Source organism: Entelurus aequoreus, linkage group LG02 (genome assembly GCF_033978785.1).
Source record: "Entelurus aequoreus isolate RoL-2023_Sb linkage group LG02, RoL_Eaeq_v1.1, whole genome shotgun sequence".
NCBI lineage: Eukaryota > Metazoa > Chordata > Actinopteri > Syngnathiformes > Syngnathidae > Entelurus > Entelurus aequoreus.
The window spans coordinates 70,293,520-70,310,532 of record NC_084732.1 but is presented as its reverse complement, the minus strand read 5'-3'; the positions used below and the strand labels follow the sequence as shown (position 1 = coordinate 70,310,532).

At 39.4% G+C, this 17,013-nt stretch overlaps 1 protein-coding gene across 5 annotated transcripts in view; it reads right to left on the bottom strand.

Annotated features, from left to right (window-relative positions):
• The window catches only part of LOC133638682 (amyloid-beta A4 precursor protein-binding family A member 2-like), a 175,057-nt gene that overhangs the window by 13,412 nt on the left and 144,632 nt on the right, over positions 1-17,013 (bottom strand). For all 5 annotated transcript variants that reach the window (XM_062031539.1, XM_062031530.1, XM_062031565.1 and 2 more), the window contains 3 exons: positions 14,507-14,593; positions 10,001-10,186; positions 1,904-2,083 (listed from right to left, as the gene is read on the bottom strand). In XM_062031539.1, the coding sequence (XP_061887523.1) occupies positions 1,904-2,083; positions 10,001-10,186; positions 14,507-14,593 (453 nt within the window). The remainder of the gene's footprint in view (positions 1-1,903; positions 2,084-10,000; positions 10,187-14,506; positions 14,594-17,013) is intronic.

Below are 17,013 nucleotides of genomic sequence, written 5' to 3'. Positions count from 1 at the left end.
ATATATATATATATATATATATATATATATATACACATATATATGTATATATATATATACATACAGGCCAAAGGTTTGGACACATCTTCTCATTCAATGCGTTTTCTTTATTTTCATGACTATTTACATTGTAGATTGTCACTGAAGGCATCAAAACTATAAATGAACACATGTGGAGTTATGAACTTAACAAAAAAAGGTGAAATAACTGAAAACATGTTTTATATTCTAGTTTCTTCAAAATAGCCACCCTATGCTCTGATTACTTTTTTGCATACTCTTGGCATTCTCTCAATGAGCCTCAAGAGGTAGTCACCTGAAATGGTTTTCACTATACAGGTGTGCTTGAAGCTCATTGAGAGAATGCCAAGAATGTGCAAAGCAGTAATGTGAGCAAAGGGTGGCTATTTTGAAGAAACTAGAATATAAAGCACCTGTACATGTAGAATAAGGATAAACATGTCTGGATGACTCGCCTCCATCTTCTTAGTGGTTGCCACAGAGTTACCGAACAGGTTGTTATGAAGCTGGCTGTGGCGCGTTCTTTCTGACGTCACTTCCTGTGTGGGGCGCGGCCTTTCTGGTGTCACTTCCTCTCCGAACTCAGTTTGTAAATGATCAGTGAGTCCATACAAAGCTAAGAGCCGGAGATTCAAGAAACACACGGCGCACTTACCCAAGTAAAAAATTGTCAGAGGAGGGGGATCTTAAAAGATGATTTAGTGTGGCTGAATTGGGGCTTAGGCTAAATAATTATTTGTTTAAGGGGTTATCCGGCTTAGTGTAGACATAGCCTAAGACTGCAAGGAAAGCTCAGCTTCCCCTAAAATGTAAAAAAAAAATAAGTGGTTGAATATGAACTGTTTGGTTTACATTTCATTGACTAAATATGTGCTCCAATGCATTAAACTTTTGTTCACAATCAGCTACTAGCTACTGGGTCAACGACGCAACTTTATTCTCATTTAATCCCGTAACGTCATAGTGCATTAAACAGTGTCAAAACTTGACATCAACGCAGAAAAAATAGATGGTCATTGTACCTGAACCTGCTCAGTGGCCTCAGGGTTAGAGTGTCCACCCTGAGATCGGTAGGTCGTGAGTTCAAACCCCGGCCGAGTCATACCAAAGACTATAAAAATGGGACCCATTACCTCCCTGCTTGGCACTCAGCATCAAGGGTTGGAATTGGGGGTTAAATCACCAAAATGATTCCCGAGCGCGGCCACCGCTGCTGCTCACTGCTCCCCTCACCTCCCAGGGGGTGGAACAAGGGGATGGGTCAAATGCAGAGGGTAATTTCACCACACCTATTGTGTGTGTGACTATCAGTGGTACTTTAACTTTAACTTTAATAAACGCTCCGTTTTGTCCCGCCCATCGGACACTCATCGTCTCTCAGGGCCTGGCCTGGACGTATAGCTTCATGATGACTGGATGATATGATACCTTTTTGATTGACAGATTGCAACATCATACAATCCTGGAGGAACTGCCAATGCGGTTATTTACAAGAAAATTGTTAAGTAGAGTAAAATGTAAAATACATGTTTTTTTTTCTATTGCGGCCTGGTTTGGCCTCTCCCCTACCCTACTGTACGTACACGGTAGCTGTATGTAAGTAAGCGCCAGGGCGGCCTCTCCACATAAAGCAGAAAGTGTTTCTCTGCTTCTAATCCTCCCAAATCCTCTCATAATATTTATAGGAACATCACGGGCCAAAGAGGAAAAAATCGGTTTGAGCAGATTTTACTGCATAATCTGCGTCTAATAAACCAAGAGTTGCTGTAAACAAGCGCTCATGGGACAACGTCTACTATTGTTTACGTCTCATTCTCAAATGATTCATCTTTGCCAGCTTTGCCATGTGAGAAACACCTGGAGGATTCCAGTTCTTACAAACCTCTTTGCAGTTTTCAGAGTTGGAGAAGTGAATGAGGTCATCATTGTACATCTCCTGGGTGTTGATGATGTCACTGTACTCCTTTTGGCTCAGATCCTCTGGGTTTATGCCGTTGGCTCTCAGGAACTCCTGATAAGCGACACTGAAAGCCTGGCCGATGGACTGAGCGATGAGCTGGGCCTGTGTACAAAAATGCAATTAAATGAATACATATAAATGACAATATCGTAGCACAGTGGTTTCTTAAACTTTTTTCACCGAGAACCACTTTGGAAAAGACTTGGCTCTCCAAGTACTACCATAAAGACCAACATTAAAATACAGCATCGTAGTAGGCCAAAGTATTCATTAAAAACAAGGCAGAGGTATAATTTAACAAGTATATTTAAAGGCCTACTGAAACCCACTACTACCGACCACGCAGTCTGATAGTTTATACATCAATGATGAAATGTTAACATTGCAACACATGCCAATACGGCCGGGCTAGCTTACTAAAGTGCAATTTTTAATTTCGCGCGAAATATCCTGTTGAAAACGTCTCGGTATGATGACGTTTGCGCGTGACGTCACGGATTGTAGAGGACATTTTGGGACAGCATGGTGGCCAGCTATTAAGTCGTCTGTTTTCATCGCAAAATTCCACAGTATTCTGGACATCTGTGTTGGTGAATATTTTGCAATTTGTTTAATGAACAATGGAGACAGCAAAGAAGAAAGCTGTAGGTGGGAAGCGGTGTACTGTGGCAGGTGTTGTGCCGGATAACGCACCCCCGCCGCAGAATACACCCCCTGACTGTTGTGCCGGATAACACAGCCGGTGTTTCATTGTTTACATTCCCGAAAGATGGCAGTCAAGCTTTACCATTGGCCTGTGGAGAACTGGGACAACAGAGACTCTTACCAGGAGGACTTTGAGTTAGATACACAGACGCGGTACCGTGAGTACGCAGCTGCAGCTTCCAAACATTTGATCGCTTGCCCGTAAGTGCGTGCCGCTATGTGCATGTCACGTACGTAACTTTGGGGAGTTTGGGGAAATATATGTGCTGTATGAACTTTGGGGAGGTGAACGGTACTTTGGGCTGTGGGATTGAGTGTGTTGTGCAGGTGTTTGAGTTGTATTGGCGGGTTATATGGACGGGAGGGGGGAGGTGTTTGTTATGCGGGATTAATTTGTGGCATATTAAATATAAGCCTGGTTGTGTTGTGGCTAATAGAGTATATATATGTCTTGTGTTTATTTACTGTTTTAGTCATTCCCAGCTGAATATCAGGTCCCACCCGCCTCTCACAGCATCTTCCCTATCTGAATCGCTCCCACTGCCCTTTAGTCCTTCACTCTCACTTTCCTCATCCACAAATCTTTCATCCTCGCTCAAATTAATGGGGAAATTGTCGCTTTCTCGGTCCGAATCGCTCTCGCTGCTGGTGGCCATGATTGTAAACAATGTGCTGATGTGAGGAGCTCCACAACCTGTGACGTCACGCGCATATCGTCTGCTACTTCCGGTATAGGCAAGGCTTTTTTATCAGCGACCAAAAGTTGTGAACTTTATAGTCGATGTTCTGTACTAAATCCTTTCAGCAAAAATATGGCAATATCGCGAAATGATCAAGTATGACACATAGAATGGACCTGCTATCCCCGTTTAAATAAGAAAATTTCATTTCAGTTGGCCTTTAATATTGTTGGCCCTTGTAATATTACACACAGAACAGTAACATTCTGTTATAATATGGTAAAAATAAAACACTGTATTTAAAGGGGAACTGCACTTTTTTTTTTATAATTGACAATCCTTATGTAAGACAAGAACACGTGTTTTTCTTTTTGTATGCATTCTAAATGGTAAATAAAGGTGATCAAAAGTCCGCTTACAATGGAGCCTATGGGAGTTGCTCTATTCTGCCTATACACCTCCATTAAGGTTTTATATACATGCTGTAAGTATACAAGTATACATGTAATGTAGTAACAGGCACACTTATAATAACATGTAATATTTACGTATTTTGATCATTGTAAGCATTCATTTCAATGAACTGCAAACTCTGCACTGAGGAACTGAACTATTACAACAAGCGATATATGGTTTGAAACATTCAGGAAGTATCCACAGCGTTGTCAACTCGGTCACTTCCCCACTCCCTCTCTCTTCTGCTGCACGCCAAAAAATGTTTACCGACAAGGTAAAGTGGTTTTAATTTTTTATTCTTAATTATTGTCACAACCTGGCTGTTAATGTAAGGAGTTTGGTGATTTCCAACTGTGAGCGCACCACAGGGCTAGTGACAGTGTGTGTGCGTGTCGGCAGGGTGCCATGAATAAGGACAGTTCAGTTTGTCGTTTTCTTTTTTTTGGCCTTGTTATCAAATATAAAGTTGATCCTTGTTATGTTTGTTTAATATACAGTACTTTATGAATAAAGTTGGCATGGTATGGTACTGTACAGCACTTTATACTGTGTTCAAAGTGTACCACTAAAATGTGGACTTTTGTTGAGGCTGGAACCAATTATTTATATTTACATTGTTTCTTATGGAGAAATTAGCTTCAATATGCAAACTTTTATATTTACACACCCTGTTTAAGTACAAACAAAAGTTTGTGAATCGATTTTCCACTGTACATCTTGGGTACACGTAAGACTACATGTCAAAATTGTCATTGCTAAAACATTTTGTGTCTGATTTCACAAATTAAACATACAAAGAAATCAAACATGCCACTGCTGTGATGCATTAAAAATAGACTGGAAACTACCAAACAACAATAGACAACATACGTTTAACTATTATATATCATAAAGCCAACCTTCACAATTCCCTCTCAAAGTTTTTCACTTGCATATAAAAGTAAAAATTAAAACAAAGCAGCACACAGCAGAGAGAAGTGTGTGAGTTGCTGGATAACATAATGTTGTTATCAATGTAAATGTTTCTGGCTGACCTTTAAAACCCATCAGCGAAATGAGAGGCCCTGCCTTCCTACTGACTGGCACAGACGCTGAGCTGCAGGCTGTACTCTGGAACTCAGGTTGGCAAATCCTCCTCAATCTATTACTGCCAGGCGAGTTTTTGCTTTGGGGTTTCAAAAACAAAACACTGCCTGTCTGATTTGCATAATTTCAATTGCATGCCTACTCATTAAATGTTATTCATTTTTGTTCAGTGTTAATGTAGAACGAGTAATAAACTGAATCTCAAATAGTGATGCAAAATAATAAAAATGAGCTATAGTGCGTATAGCATGCGACTCCAGTCCACTCCAAGTCAGATTCAAGTCGCAATTGTGATGACTTTGGACTCGACTTGACAACATTATCAAAGACTTGCAATGAGACTTCAAACTAAACTTCATAGTAATAATCGAAAAACGAATCAAGTCTTTTAATTAGTTATTTTAAGTCAACGATGATAACTGATTCACGATGCAAGCTGTTAGTTTGGGAGCCTTTTTTTTTTTTTAATGCAAATGCAGTTTTCGCATTATACTTTTTTCTAATTATTTTTTGTTTTTATTTGTATTCACTTTTCTGGTTCATTATCCTGAAGTTAAAGTTAAAGTACCACTGATGTATATTGAAATGACCCTCTGCATTTGACCCACCCCCTTGTTGGGGAGCAGTGAGCAGCAGCGGTGGCCGCGCCCGGGAATCATTTGGTGATTTAACCCCCAATTCCAACCCTTGATGCTGAGTGCCAAGCAGGGAGGTTATCGGCCCCATTTTTATAGTCTTTGGTATGACTCGGCCGGGGTTTGAACTCACGACCTACCAATCCTCAGGGCGGACATTCTAACCACAAGGCCACTGAAGTAGTGTTTTATTCTCACTCATTATTTATGTACACATGCTACAAAGTTGTTTTCTTTGAGTGAAAATTCTAAATAGTGACGTCACTGTCAAAGCCTACGGATATGGCACCACCTTATGGAATGTTTAACATGAAAACAAACAAAAATAAAATCATTGTTAATATTTCAGAATAGTTCCCACCAATAAACTAACATCTGTGTAGATTGAAATTATTCTAATCCACAACTTATTTTACAATTTCTACCAGTAATTGTTTCTTTGATTAAAATAAACTGTTCTTTTGAACGGCTCTTTGAAAGGAATGGCTCCTCAAGATCCGGCTCTTTTCAAAGAGCCATTTATCATATATCTAGAGTGTTCTGCAAATGTGTCCTTGGCTGAATTAAACGAAATCTATTTTGATATAACGATTAAAATATTGCCTATGTAATGAATTTGTATTTCTGTATATTCACCAAAAGGGAATCAATGTCAATTAGAGATGTCACGAACGAATCAAGTCTTTTGAACGGATCTTTTAAGTGAATGATGAGAACCCATTCGCAGTTGCAGGCCATTCTTCTGGGGGCTGTTTTTAATGTAATTATGTTTTCTATGTGCGTCGGAAATTGCCCACGCATCTATGCAACCCGACTTGCAGCCGGATTAGAAAATGAGTCCGAGTGAGGACAGTCTTGTGTGTAACGACTCTCACGTCCGTACTTTCACTTTAACTATCAAGTTGAAGCAAGAGCAATAAGAATTTTATATCACCCTGGATTAATTATAATTTAGAATGTCAAATAATTTAATTACTTTGGATTTATATGTTAAATGAAGAACATTGTATCATAGTTAGAGGCATATTATTCTCGCTCCAGTAATGATTTAACAGTGTCAATTACTTGAAAGGACTCGAAAATACCAGTATCAGAGGTTTAAGACTTGACTCGACCTGTTTTGTTTTGAGATTTGGATTTGGGATTAAAGATTTAAGATTTACTCCCATCTCGGGCTCGTAGTGCATAAAGCTGTCGTGTACATTATGCAATTAAACATTTTAAAGGCAGAATTCCATATATAGCACTGAAAAAGAGACTATAGTTGAAACTCAAAAATGTTTAATATTGTGCAAAAGTCCATTCATGTAAAACTAATATGTTATATTAACTCATTACATGCAAAGTGCGATATCTCAAGCCTTTATTTGTTATAATTTTGGGGTTAGTGCATGTGCCTCACAATACGAAAGTCCTGAGTTCAATCCCGGGCTCGGGCTATTTCTGTGTGGAGTTTGCATGTTCTCCCCGTGACTGCGTGGGTTCCCTCCGGGTACTCCGGCTTCCTCCCACCTCCAAAGACATGCACCTGGGGATTGGAAACTCTAAATTGGCCCTAGTGTGTGAATGTGAGTGTGAATGTTGTCTGTCTATCTGTGTTGGCCCTGCGATGAGGTGGCGACTTGTCCAGGGTGTACTCCGCCTTCCGCCCGAATGCAGCTGAGATGGGCTCCAGCACCCCCCCCCCCACCCCCCCAGATGTTTTGATTTTCAATTCAGATTTTCATAAGCAGTAAACCATAATCATCAAAAGGAGGCCTCGAAATATCTTGGATTGCATGTTTCGCGCCTATTTGTTTCACCTTGTAACTGTCATCGCTGGAATGAATCAACCTTTGCGGCGGCATGGCTCGTATGGTAGAGCAGCCGGCCAGAAACTTGAGGGTTCCTGGTTCGACTCTAACTTCCGCCATCTTAGTCACTGCTGTTCTGTCCTTTGGCAAGACACTTCACCCACCTTGCTCCCAGTGCCACCCACACTCCTTTAAATGTAGTTAAAAAAGAAAAAGATGACGGGTTTCACAAAGTATTTAGAGAAAAAGCGCTACAATTCACTTTGCACAATATTAAAAATGTTTGAGTTTCACCTGTAATTGAAAGGTGTAAGATATTTTTAGTCTGACATGCATGCCGTGCTGCTCTTGCTACTGTCATGTATACTACCGTATTTTCCGCACTATAAGGCGCACCGGATTATAAGGCGCACCTTCAACGATTGGCCTATTTTAAAGCTTTGTTCATATATAAGGCGCACCGCATTATAAGGCGCAAAGAATAGACGCTACAGTAGAGGCGGGGGTTACGTTATGCCATACTTGCCAACCTTGAGACCTCCAATATCGGGAGGTGGGGGGGCGTGGTTGGGGGCGTGGTTATTTACCGCTAGAATTCACCAACTCGAGTATTTCATATATATTTAATATATATATAATATATATATATATATATATATATATATATATATATATAGGTATATATATATATATGTATGAAATACTTGACTTTCAGTGAATTCTAGCTATATATATATATATATTTATTTTATTTACATAAAAGAAATACTTGAATTATCTATCCATTAGATGGCAGTATTGTCCTGTTTAACTTCTCCGTTCATGACTGAGAAATAATTTCGGCCACCGTGTTCAATGGAGAAGTCTGTTCTACATATTTACAGGCAACATACACCTTCCCCTTCGAACTGTCCTGGATGAACTGAAATTCTTGCTTCCATTCGTTTTGGAACTTGCAAGCGTATTTATATTGTGGGAAAGCGGACGTGAGAATAGGCTGTCCCCACTCAGTCTCAGGTCCGCATTGAGCTGGAGGGGGCGTGGCCTCCAGCTCCGGCTGAATACCGGGAGTTTGTCGGGAGAAAATCTCTGCCGGGAGGTTGTCGGGAGAGGCGCTGAATAACGGGATTCTCCCGCTAAAAACGGGAGGGTTGGCAAGTATGCGTTATGCATCCCGTAGTTGGGAGACCTGTTGTGGCTCAATATTGGTCCATATATAAGGCGCACTGGATTATAAGGCTCACTGTCAGCTTTTGAGGAAATTGGAGGTTTTCAGGTGCGCCTTATAGTGCGGAAAATACGGTACATTTGGTGTTGCTGCTATTGGAACCTCACGCTCCCTGAAGGCACACCCCCAGGGACTAAATAAAGTTCTATCTATAATTTAATCTAATTCATCGCATTCATATTAAATTGTAATTAATACAACTCTTTTTTGTAAAGAGTCATCACTCCCCACAGACACTAACAACTAATTTACCTGACTGTTACATAACTTAGGTTTAAACATATTTGTCTTTAATTATTTCTTTAAGCAACTCTTACAGACAATCAAAGCAGATCCACCACATTAACGATAAAGATGCTTTTCGCAGTATAACAAGCTAGTAGGGTTGTCCCGATACCAATAATTTAGTACCGATACCAGAATGTATATAGATACTTTTCCAAATAAAGGGAACTACGAAAAATGTCAATTTTCTTTTAACAGAAAATCTTACACTACATTAAACACTCACAGTCAAAGAAAAATTTTACCAGGTTAAAATATAAATTAAAAGGCATTGAAATGGCATCGACCCTGAAGGGAACGTCTTCCCTGTGCTCCTCGACTACAGTCTGCACCAGACCGAACAGCAGGACAGGTGTAACAATTACTTTATTACCTGTCACTCTTTATAACTCCTGGTGCAGATCTGAATGTTAATTATTTAAATGTTTACCTAAGTTTGAAGCAAAGGTGCTAATACTAATCGCTATGTTTGGCAAGGCGTGTTTTATTGCAGCTGTTGTGAGAGTAACGTGTGTGTGTGTGTGTGTGTGTGCTACTTTAAGAATGGCAGTATGTGGGGTGAGTGACGTGAGTAAGTGAGTGGGCAAGTTAGGAGAGCACGTGCAGGAGTGTCAATAGCACGGTGGATGTCCAGTTGTGCCCTGTGGAAATTATAAATAAAGTGACCAAGTTGTAAGTAATCGACGACCTCGTCATTCCGACCAAAGAGCGGAGCTTCACGGACCCATTGTGAAGTGAAAGGTCTCCCCTGCTCTCCTCGACCACAGTCTAGGAGCCGACAAGCAGGAAAGGTGTAAAACAGTACTTGCAACACTGTACCTCCCTGTTTAAAGCGTCACCTTTTAGTTTTAAAGCCCAAATACCTCCATATTGCGCTTCTTTATTAACCAGTAGAATTGTAGTTTTTTGCCATTTTTCCTCTCCAGTATGTTATCACTTGTATGCACTTTGTGTGTGCATTTTGACACACTCAACATCATGCGCCTCGGCTCTGTAGTCACCGCCGCAGAGCGGCACTCAGATGAAAGAGCGGAACCGGTACTTTTTAAAGGTGGTATAGCACCGATTTCAATTGATTAGTACCGCGATACTTTATTAGTACCGGCATACCGTACAACCCTACAAGCTAGTGAAATAAACACTCCACTTACGTCCTCCGACTCAAAGACGTGGCATATCATCTTGTACTGCTTCTTCGCCTCAGGCGCCCCAGGTGTGGTTTCGATGCAGTCCTGGGAGGCCGTGCGGGGCATACGACGCCTTGCCATTAGTACCACAATGTTTCCGATGTCAGCGATGTAGGATATGGTGCGTAGTGCGTTGTCCATCATCGTTTCCTATTAACGTGGCATAAAAAAAAGGACTGTAACAAAAGATACAAAGCTGTGTATAAAAATAGAATGCTGACTTGGCATGTTCCAGCACTCGCACTAATGTAATAAGAAAACACAATACATTAATGAATGCCTGAGATATTAAACATATCCTTCTGAGAACCAGCATCTTTTGCATTGGAAAGTTGTGTTTTGCATAACAGGGCTGTTTTCTCTGTGTGACTCTCACAAAAGAAATATACCAATAACAAAATGGTTCTCAGGAGGAAATGATGACCTGATAAAACAAGATCCATCAGCCAAAAGATATACAAACCCTGGAAAATGATGGAATCACCAGACTTGGAGGATGTTCATTCAGTTTTGTAGGAAAAAAAAGCAGATAACAGACATGACCAAAAGCTGTAGTCATTTCAAATTTCTGGCTTTAAGAACCACTAAAAGAAATCAAGAAAATCAATTGTAGTAGTCAGTAACAGTTTTGTTTTTTAGATCAAACATAGTGAAAAAATTATGAAAGCGCAAAAAAACCCCACCACAACACAGCACTAGTACTTTGTTGCACCACCTCTGGCTTTTATAACAGCTTGCAGTCCCTGAGGCATGGACTTAACATCTGGCAAATGGTACTCTTTATCAATTTTGCTCCAATTTTCTCTGATTGCTGTTGCCAGATCAGCTTGGGAGGTCAGAGTCTTGTCATGGACCATTTTCTTTCATTTACACCAAATATTTTCCATTGGATTGAAATCCGGATTATTCGCAGGCCATGACTTTGACCTTATGTATCTTTCTTCAAGGAAAGTTTTCACAGTTTTTGCTCAATACCAAGACAAGGAAAGTCCTATAGATTTTTCTCAACACCAAGATGCATTATCTTCCTGAAAATTGATGTAATCATCCCTAAACATCATCTTGATTAATGGAATAAAAAAAAATTCCAAAATGAAAACTAGTGCATTTATCTCCCCAGTTCCATTACCAGACATGCAGCCCCATATCATCAATTACTGGGGAAATGTGCATGTTTTCCTCAGGCAGTCATCTTTATAAATCTCATTAGTTCCAAGAATCATCACTTTGCTCAATACAAAGTCGCGATTCATCACTGAATGTGATTTTCATCTAGTCATATAGTCCACAATTGTTCTTCCTTAGCCCATTGGAACCTTGGTTTTTATGTTTTGGTAAGGGAATCAAACTGTGGTATGTGTACCACTAGTGGTACACAGTCTCCATCTAGTGGAACGCCAAAGAATCACTTGATTAAAGTGTTTTTCTACATTTAAAAACAATGTTACTGTTCAAACTGTTTAATGTTATAGTGGCCAAAAATATAAAATATACTTGTTAAATAAAACCTCTTGTGTTGTTTTTATATTTAATACTTAAGCCTACTACGCTACTGTATTCAATGTTGGTCATTATGGTGGTATAAGTGTTTTTTACTTGGTGAAGAAACTTTGCGAACCACTAGTTTAGGTGTTAATGATGGCTTTGGTTGAGCTTTTCTGTATTTAAATCCCATTTCCTTTAGGCGGTTTCTCTTAGTTCAGTCTCTCCAGTGACTCCAGTTTCTGCTCATTTGTTCTTCATTTGTTTTGCTGTGTATTTTCTGTTTTCAAGACATTTTGCTTGAAGTTTTCTTTTTTGACATTCTGATGTTTTCCTTGGTCTACCAGCCTTTTACAACCTTCCCATGGTGTTTGTACTGGTCCACATTTTTGACACAGCCGACTCTGAACAATTACTCTTATCCTTCTTGAAGAAGTTTTATAATCCTCGCTTTTGTTTCAATTAACACCTCTCGTGTTGGAGCCATGATTCATGTCAATCCACCTGTTGCAACAGTTTTCCAAGGTGTGACCACTCCTTTTAACTGCAAACTGATAAACAGATTTACTCTAATGCAGGGGTGTCAAACTCATTTTAGCTCAGGGGCCACATGGAGGAAAATCTGTGCATCAAAACTAAAAAATAAAGACAACTTCAGATTGTTTTCTTTGTCTTACATTGGCCAAAATTAGAACAAACACATTCTGAAAATATTACAATAAAAATATAGAAAAAAATACCCGGCAGCGGTAATGTTTAGATCCATGAAGGAAATAAGAAATGAATGAATGTTTATAACTGAACACATTTACATATGCATAAACATGTGTTTTCTTTTGTACTATTTTTTTAAATGAATTAAGTAACGTTTATGACAACTTTTTTCCAAAACACAATATAGAATGTGGGATATAACAGAATAATGCATACATCTATCATTTGTTTTCAAATTGGTTACAAAAAAGTGGGACCCCAAAAATTTTGAAAATTTCTAGCGTCAACACTGATGGAGTATTGGTGCATGCAAAACAGCAGCAGGCGGCTGTTGCCTGCAGGCCGATTCTAATACTAATCAAATATCATCCCTTATATCACCCTGGATTAATTATAATTTACAATGTCAAATAATTTAATCCCGGGGGCCATAGATAATTCATTGACTTTGACACCCCTGCTTTAATGCAAGTGTTAACTTTGGAAATGAACATTTACAGGGCGATTTTATACTTCCCCAGAATTGAGTGATTCTATATTTTCACTTTGCTTGATCTAAAACTGAAATTGTTACTGACCACCCACAATTTAAATTCTTAATTCATTTTAGTGTTTCTTAAAGGCCTACTGAAATGAATTTTTTTTATTTAAACGGGGATAGCAGATCCATTCTATGTGTCAAACTTGATTATTCCGCAGTATTGCCATATTTTTGTTGAAAGGATTTAGTATAGAACAACGACGATAAAGTTTGCAACTTTTGGTCTCTGATAAAAAAAAGCCTTGCCCTTACCGAAAGTAGCGTGACGACACCGGAGGAAGGACTGCTCACATTTTCCTATTGTTTACACCAGCAGCGAGAGAGATTCGGACCGAGAAAGCGACGTTTACCCCATTAATTTGAGCGAGAATGAAAGATTTGTGGATGAGGAACGTAAAAGTGAAGGACTAGCGTGCAGTGCAGAACGTATCTTTTTTCGCTCTGACCGTAACTTAGGTACAAGGGTTCATTGGATTCCACACTCTCTCCTTTTTGTATTGTGGATCACGGATTTGTATTTTAAACCACCTCGGATACTATATCCTCTTGAAAATGAGAGTCGAGAACGCGAAATGGACATTCACAGTGACTTTTATCTCCACGACAATACATCGGCGAAGCTCTTCAGCTACTGAGCTAACGTGATAGCATCGGGCTTTACTGCATATAGAAACAAAACAAATAAGTCCCTGACTGGAAGGATAGACAGAAGATCAACAATACTACCAAACTCTGGACATGTAAATACACGGTTAATGCTTTCCAGCTTGGCAAAGCTTAGCAATGCTGTTGCTAACGACGCCATTGAAGCTAACTTAGCTACGGAACCTCGACAGAGCTATGCTAAAAACATTAGCTCTGCACCTACGCCAGCTCTCATCTGCTCATCACGACCCGTGCTCACCTGCGTTACAGCGATCGGCGGTACGACGAAAGACTTCACCCGATCACCGATGCGGCTGGCGGCTCGGAAACGGAGGAAGTCAAGGTGAGGTCGTTCGGCTAGCGCGTCTGCTATCCTCAAAGTCCTCCTGGTTGTGTTGCTGCAGCCAGCCGCTAATACACCGATCGCACCTACAGCTTTCTTCTTTGCAGTCTCCATTGTTCATTAAACAAATTGCAAAAGATTCACCAACACAGATGTCCAGAATACTGTGGAATTTTGGGATGAAAACAGAGCTTTTTTGTATTGGATTCAATGGGTCCGAATACTTCCGTATCAACCGTTGACGTCACACGCATACGTCATCATATCTAGACGTTTTCAACCGGAAGTGTGGCGGGAAATTTAAAATTGCACTTTATAAGTTAACCCGGCCGTATTGGCATGTGTTGCAATGTTAAGATTTCAACATTGATATATAAACTATCAGACTGCGTGGTCGGTAGTAGTGGGTTTCAGTAGGCCTTTAAAGCCTTTTGAAATGACGATAGTTTGGTATTACGGGTCTGTTACCTGTTTTTTTTCTTACAAAATTCGACAACTGATAGAATATCCTGATTCCATTTTTTGCCAGAGGTTTTATTCATGGGCTAAAACTAGAGCTGCTGCAGCATCTGTTTGAGTCACCCTGCAGTACAAATGTTAGCCAAGCATTTTGGGTATTACCAAGTCTGCACTAATCCTCGGTCACGCCATGAGATCTGCAGTGGAAGCTATGACACAACCCTTTGTGCTCTGCCTACATCGACAGTCCTTCTCCCAATAGAAATAATAGGACACACATGCTCACCTGTGAGTCCGCATTGAGGACTTTGATCCTCTGAGTGGAGATGAACAGATCGACTTCAGTCAGAGTTTGAGCGTCTCCCTCCGGGCTCTGTAGACGACACAAGCAAACATCATATAGTAAACTAAGGGTTAAAGACAGACATTACATTTGCCTGCATTAAATTTTAGAAAACCTAATTAAAAACCACCATGCATGTGGTCCAGCCGGTGAGGAAAATGCTGGTCAAATGGTTAAAAGTGGGGTGGAAATGCAAAAAGAAAAAAGGTGTTTAGTATAAATAAACTATTTTAAAAAATAATGCAGGGTCGGTATAAATACTGGGTACCATAACATTAACGGTAGTAACCAGGCCAAAAAATTAAGTAAATATCAGTATCGTTTCAATGTTGTTAATTAATAGTAACTATGAATGAAAAGAGCCAAAATAAGGTATGGTCACCACCACCTCATTTATCTGTTAATTTGTTGCATCGAGCCAAAAATGCTGAAATCGAAACACTCAAAAGTTTGTTTGTACTTCTACTCAAAAGACACACACTCAGCAACCTGCAACGAGTGCATGAAGTTGATATTGTGCAAGTAATGTTGTGTAAGTAACTGCATTTTACTGGCGTCGCCTAATTTGTGTATCTTAATAAATTTCTTCTCAAATTGTACGGGATAAATTTACTGTACTGTGAAATATATATTTTGGCACATTCTGTGTGTTCTGCATTGCTGCTTGCGTTTCCTGTAATAATTATAACAGTTGGTTTTCATACTAGTATTTAAGAAACAAGTATAATTTTCATGATTGAAGTATTTAAATGACTATTTTGCATGTTTTACAAACTTTCAAAACAAAAAATTAGCATTGTTTTGACACAAAATGTGTATGTTTTCCTTCTCTTAAGTACCAGTTTGGGCACCTTTTAATCACCGCTACCATTTCAAAACTACTGATTTCAGATAATATCTAAGCGATATGTAACCCTACAGTAATAACAAAGAGCTTAAGACTAAAACACTCATCGTTTGGCTTAAAAAAAACACCTTGAGCTGTGAAAACTACATAATACTGCAATATGTTTTAAAGTCTGCAGAAGGTTCTAGGTCAGGGGTGTCAAACGTACGGCCCGCGAACAGGTTTAATCCGGCCCGCAAGATCAGTTTGCTACATGTAAAAATGAGCCGCATTTTTTTGATGAAAGAAAATGCTGTTCCAAATGTGTCCACTGGATGTCGCAATAGTAATTCTGACAGGCAAGCAAATGGTTCATACTGTCACACATGACAGCGTTTAAAAATGACGTGTCAGCCGACTTTAAGTGCCCCCTGGATTGGCTGCCGCTACTCCAATCAGCACAGGTGCACGCAATCCGCTGCTTCCATTGTGGCTGGCAGCAAATGGCGGCAGTATCGACACGCAATACCTTCTTTCATTGTAAATTATCGGATAAAATAACATAACAGTAAGATGCAAAGACTTAAGTCAACTTAACCATCATCTTTGTAGTTAGAGTTCCATACCGCACTTGCAATTGGTTGAATGCACGATGTGTGCACCCTGAACTCCATTGTAAAAATGTGTGTTTATACATTTGTTATGTTTGTTCTATTTTATTTCATACTTAAAATCTACTATGTTCACTATGGTTAAGTTTGGAGTTGTATTACCTTGATTTCGGCTATGGTTTCATTATGATAACTGTTTTGTTTATATTATAATTGTAATATTTTACTGATGATAAATGAATGTGTTATGGCAGCTGCGGGTGTCACCAATGTGGCGGTTTGAGGAAACACTTGGTTGCTTTTCCAATTACGTCTTTATTGAACTGCCAACATGAGAATTCGAAACAGGAAGTGCTTAAAGTTTAATGGCTTTGAAAAACACATCTATGTTCATTGTGTTCTTCACGGTTCTTCCTCAGAATTTTCAACTAACTTGAAGTGTTTTGCCAAAAGGATTACTTCCAATATGTACATTCTAAGAATGTGTTTGTTCTATTTTTGTCCAAAGTAGGACAAAGAAAACAATCTGAAGTTGTCTTTATTTTAAATTTTTAATGCCATGATTTTACCCAGGTTGGTATAATAGATTTTCCTCCATGCAAACCCTGAGCTAAAATGTGTTTGACACCCTTGTTCTAGGTGATTCCACAGACGGTCACCAGGACCAAATACATGCATGTTATGGAAAACCAGTGAATTTGTGGCGAGCCCACAAAGCCTTTTGCACACAGTGTCAGTAAAGATACGTTCTAACATTATGTTCCCCTGCTCAGGATAAACAGTACACTTGATGAATAAACATGGTTTATGACATTAAAACCCCTTGGAGAAGAACATAGTTGCCACAATTAAATGCAACATATTTTAGGTTTTATACTACCACAAAGTGAGGGAAACTTTTTTGAGTGCTTGTGAAATCTATCATTAATTAAACCATTAATTATTCACCATTCAAGCCTGTTACTGTTGTTGACATAAGTGTCTTTTTTTACAGGCTTTACTCCACCACCCTA